General features: G+C 37.1%; 1 protein-coding gene and 1 pseudogene across 1 annotated transcript; both read right to left on the bottom strand.

Annotated features, from left to right (window-relative positions):
• Positions 1-207: 207 nt before the first annotated feature.
• On the bottom strand, positions 208-3438 carry LOC113311535 (annotated as a pseudogene).
• Positions 3439-3877: 439 nt separating this feature from the next.
• On the bottom strand, positions 3878-4663 carry LOC113309641 (exosome complex component RRP41-like). The gene is made up of 3 exons (XM_026558095.1): positions 4564-4663; positions 4231-4322; positions 3878-4027 (listed from the first exon to the last, which is right to left on the bottom strand). The coding sequence occupies exons 1-3, from the start codon at positions 4661-4663 to the stop codon at positions 3878-3880; spliced, it is 342 nt and encodes a 113-aa protein (XP_026413880.1).
• Positions 4664-5376: the final 713 nt, after the last annotated feature.

The raw sequence follows: 5376 nt of genomic DNA, 5'->3' as shown, positions 1-5376 counted from the left end.
AAATGTGTATGCCTTAGTAAATCAGTCAGAACGACCAACTTTTCATAATAGAGTTCATTTATAGCCTAGCACAGTCATGTAAGCATATGAATGTATGATCATTGGCCTAACAATTCGGTGTGGTATTACTCCGTGAACAGATTCTGGATTACCATACCTCGTGAATCTTTGGAGTCGACCATCCCCGAGAATCTTTGAACCATTCCCAGGTAAGAGTTAGCTGCATGACCTCGCTGAGAGAAGGCATGGTCATTATCAGAAGGCTTACATATTGGCAACTTTCCCATTATAGGACCCATAACAAGATCTGACTGCAACACCCAAAAGCAAGATGAAATTGAAAAAAGATTCATTACAATGAAAGCAAACAATGAAACAGATATGAGGGGCAAAGCACCTCAACAACTGTATGAATAAGTGGGAATCATAAAAGACATAAACTTAAAAGTACATTAATAGTTTCTAAAGCACTTCAAGAAAAATATATGCAGGTACATACAACAGAAACTGAAGTCACGAGGTCATACATCATAATCCCTCCTACATCTGTGTGGGCAAGACTTGCACATGATATTATATTACAGGTAGATCACCTACATCAGTAAAATTGAAGTATAATGAAAACCTACATTTGAACCATAATCAATTTTGAAGAAGAAATTATGTACTCATAGAGAAAATTTCCATACTTTTGTAGGACCTCCCTTGCCCTTGAAACACAAACAAGACTCCTTATTTGAAACACAAACACTTTTCATCATAGAGTTTACTCATAGCCTACCACAGTCATCTGGGCACATGAACGTACGATCATTGGCCTAACAACTCATAACCATTCCAACAGATTGAAAAGTCGTTAGACGTGATATTATTCCTTGAACAGATTTTGAATCAGTGTAAAAGTATCATACCTAGTGAATCTTTGGAGATGACCACTCCCATGTAAGAGTTAGCCGTGTGACCTCATTGCGAGAATGCATTGCGGTTATCACAAGACTTCCATCTTGGCAACTTTCTTCTTCTGTTATAGGATCTATAACATGATTTGACCCGACGGAAGACTGCAACACCCAAAAGCAAGATGAAAATGAAAAAAAAGATTCATAACAATGAAACAGACACAAGGGGACTAAGCACCTCGACGGAGTGCATAATCCCTCCTGCATCTGTTTGGGCAAGACTTGCACATGATAATGTGACAGGTAGACGTAGATCACCCACATTAATAATATTGAAGTATAATGAGAACCTACATTTGAACCAGAAGAAGTAAATGGTTTCTAAAGCATTTTATATATATATATGCAAGTACATGCCGCAGAAACTGAAGCCACGAGGTCATACATCATAATCCCTCCTGCATCTGTTTGGGCAAGACTTGCACATGATAATGTGACAGGTAGACGTAGATCACCCACATCAATAAAATTGAAGTATAATGAGAACCTACATTTGAACCAGAAGAAGAAAGGTACCCTAGCATCTCCTTTCCCGTTCTTTTAAAAACAAAATTACAGTTTTTCAAAAAATGGCAAGAGATTTTTGAACTTTACTTTGTGCAATAAGATCAGCAGGATAAATCTGAAATAATGTAGTTTCTAGGAACATTCTGGAATACTTACTGCCACCTGATTCCAGGATCAATGCAAAAACATCTACGCTGGTCTTTGGGAAGACTCCTTCAGTATATAGCACCCTCTAAAGCTTTATGAAGCGTCGATGAAAACTCTTTGTTGTCTGCACCCTGAGTACATGAAAAATCACAAGTATTACATAAATATTAAACCTGAAACGCGAAAGAAACAAGCATAACTGCAACAAACACAGTCACATACCAGTTCACAAACGGTAGAAGAAAAAGTTGTATAGCTCGATTACAATTCAGAAGCCCTGTATCACTGTACATCATAGCTTTGTTGCTTTCTCTTGGACCAAATCTGAACACGAAGTAAAACACGAATCAATCAAAATAAAATTAAGAGAAGCAATAACAACAATATGAAGACATTTGGGTACAAGGTACTTGGTAGCTTATGAACAACACTAGAGTACTCAATTTTTGGAAACTAACCTACAAATAACACTCTCTTACTCTACAATAAGTTTCTAACCAAATTCAACCATCAAAAAAAAAAAAAAAAGTCTCACAAGACCATAACAATGGCATAAAGAATTGTAGAAAATCTCTTTGATGCAAAAGTTATACTCACACAGATACGATGACTTTGGTATTCTCTTACTCTTCAATAAGTTTCTTACCAAATTCAACCATAAAAAAAAAGTCTTACAAGACCATGACAATGGCTCAAAGAATTGTAGAAAAACTCACAATGACTTTGGTATTCCCAAACTCCTCCTTGTATGCAGATCCTGATGCAGAATTCCCCATAACAGCCTTCAAGACGGCAAACAAGTAAAACATCATTTTAGCTATGTACCTCCAAGAGATAAAAAAAAAAATAATAAAAATAAAAATAAAAAAATACAACAAACGAATGAAGAGCAAAAGTAAAAGACAAATTCTATCAAAAGATAACAAGTTTTAGCATCCCAAAACTCAAACCATTGAAGAACTAGAAGTCTTAACACAAAGTTAGTTCGCCATTACTGAAGTCCTAAATACGATTCAATTAAAAATCTCAATGATCAATGCAGTGGTTTTGTCCTAGTCTAGGGCTACAAAAACCAATAAAATAAAAAAACTAAAATTAACCAATGCCAATAACCAAAACAAGCTGCCCTTTGATAATCCTCGGCATCAAAAGTTAGACATACGGTTCACCATAACTGACCCCCCACCAACTATAAACGATCATAAACACCCTGACTTAAAATGTTAACCAAGAAAAAAATTGAGAGAGAGAGATAGAGCTACAAGGCGGTCTACAGTGATGAAAACGACAACCATCAGGACAAAACCCAATCGACGTCTTTGAACATACATTGTTGTTTTCTGTTAAATGGGGATGGTGAATACGTTGTTGGAGCTCATGTTGCCTCTCTTTCTCTAGAGGCGCCCTCTCTTTCTAGTCTATTCGCAAATACACAGAAACTCTTTAATGCTACTAGCCCATTACCGGGGTCTAGACTTGGGGGTTATGACTTTAGATTTGAGTCCACATTTTGGGTGTGATCAATTTAGGGAGACTTGGTCATTGGTAACATGCAAGTTTCTTAAGGGATAGTCAATGAGATGAAAAATGGATTAAGTTGTACAAGATAGTTCAAGTCTACTATTAGGGGTCACCAAATTCCACGGTGGGTTACCAGTCCCCATTTCCAACTACTCTTCTATCATACGTAGTCTAAAGCTAGGTTTCGAAAGACATGAACAGACATATCCAGCTATCTAGTAAAAAAGATAAATTATAACCAGCTTTTAACGAGTCTACTTCATGATACCAGATACCTTGATGGCTTGACTTGCTCCAGAGCCATCAAATGCGAATGTCTTAGTGAGTTAGTCAGAGCAACCAACACAATCGTACGAATGAGTTAAGGAACTTTAAAAAAAAATGCAGAATCTTGCTGGTAAGTTGGGTTTACTTTTCACAGTTTTGTAGTACCAACTCAGGCTTGTGTATTACGGAGATCGAGTTTCTTGGCATCAAGTAAGTTCCCCACCTTGTTTACCCATTACCCTGTGTATGTACCAATTTGAACAGTTCCCATGCCTAAATCTATACATTTGATATTCACAGACTTCTTTTTTGAAACACAAACACTTTTAATCAAAGAGTTGATTCATAGCCTACCACAGTCATCTGAGCACATGAATGTATGATCATTGGCCTACAATCCTTAGCATTCTTATATCAACACGTAGACGTGATATTACTCCTTGAACAGATTTTAAATCAGTGTAAAAGTATCATACCTAGTGAATCTTTGGAGTTGACCATTCCCAGGTAAGAGTTAGCTCTGTGACCTCATTGCGAGAACGCATTGTGGTTATCAGAAGAGTTCCATCTTGGCAACTTTCTTCTTCTGTTATAGGATCTATAACATGATTTGACCCAACGCAAGCCTGCAACACCCAAAAGCAAGATGAAAATGAAAAAAAAAAATTCATAACAATGAAAGCGAAGTAGCAAACAATTAGACAGATACGAGGGGACTAAGCACTTGGACGGAGTGCATGAATAAGTAGGAATCTTAGAAGACATAACTTAAAAGTACGTAACCAATGGTTTCTAAAGCATTTCAAGAAAAATATATGCAAGTACATACCACAGAAACTGAAGTCACGGGGTAATACATCATAATCCCTCCTGCATCTGCTTGGGCAAGACTTGCACATGATACTATGACAGGTAGATCACCTACATCAATAAAATTGAAATATAGTGAAAACCTACATTTGAACCATAATCAACTTAGAAGAATAAAGGTACTCATAAAGAGAAATCATAATTTTCTAGCATCTTCTTTCCCATTAAAAATAAAATAAATATCACCATTTTTTAAAAATTGCAAGAGATTTTCGAACTTTACATCGTGTAATAAGATCAGCAGGATAAATCTGAAAGAACGTAGTTCATAGGAAAATTCTGGAATACTTACTGCCACCTGATTCCAAGACCAATGCAAAAACATCTACAGTGGTCTTTGAAAAATCTTCGGTATAATAGCACCCACTAAAGGCTAAAGCTTTATGAAGCATCAATGGAAACTCTTAGTTGTCGGCACCCTGAGGACATGAAAAATCACGCTGTGAACACAAAGATCATTGTCATCTGAGTGTTCACAAATAATGCGCGCAGACTCATGACAATATAGTAAATAGACTGCGCCTGAGGGGATGAATCGGTTATGTTGAATCCTTGACTCAGAGTCCTAAAACTCTTCCTCGTCTCATCAACTACAATCATTGTTCTTAGCTCGCATAATAAGATAAATAATGGATGAAGTATAAAACGTACGAACATGATGTACCATAAATATCGAATCAAATATGTAAAGTATAAATGCATGAATATAGATGAAACGATTAACTTATATGATTCAGCACTCAGATCTCTGTCTGCGGGTTTGGGTTTTTCATTATATGTACGATGGTTACAGAAATAGTTGAATGACTTTGAGATCAACATAGGCCTGCGTAGCAGGAGGAATTTCACTTACACTTTCTCTATCTCTCTCTGTCTCTCTCCTATTCTCCTCTCAATATTCTCGGATCCCCCTCTTCACTTGGGAGAGAGGGGTATTTATAGGGTGGTTACGTGGGGTCCACTTCTGAAGCCCGTTATAACCTTATCCTCTTGTGTCTTGTGACGCTTATGCAGAAGTCTTCGTGTTCTCGGCTCTCTCTGCGTGTTCTGTTTGAATATGCAGTGCTATCTGCGCTTCCTCCACAGGCTGACTGACACGTATGTT

Source organism: Papaver somniferum, chromosome 9 (genome assembly GCF_003573695.1).
Source record: "Papaver somniferum cultivar HN1 chromosome 9, ASM357369v1, whole genome shotgun sequence".
Classification (NCBI taxonomy): Eukaryota; Viridiplantae; Streptophyta; class Magnoliopsida; order Ranunculales; family Papaveraceae; genus Papaver; species Papaver somniferum.
The sequence above is the reverse complement of the archived record's forward strand: the minus strand, read 5'-3'. Positions and strand labels throughout refer to the sequence as shown.

Coding starts and splice junctions, on each gene's coding strand:
- LOC113309641 (XM_026558095.1), bottom strand. CDS start 4,663: ATGCTTCATAAAGCTTTAGCCTTTAGTGGGTGCTATTATACCGAAGAT. Junction 4,323..4,563: donor GGTCTTGGAATCAGGTGGCA/GTAAGTATTCCA, acceptor TTATTGATGTAG/GTGATCTACCTGTCATAGTA. Junction 4,028..4,230: donor CCGTGACTTCAGTTTCTGTG/GTATGTACTTGC, acceptor TGGGTGTTGCAG/GCTTGCGTTGGGTCAAATCA.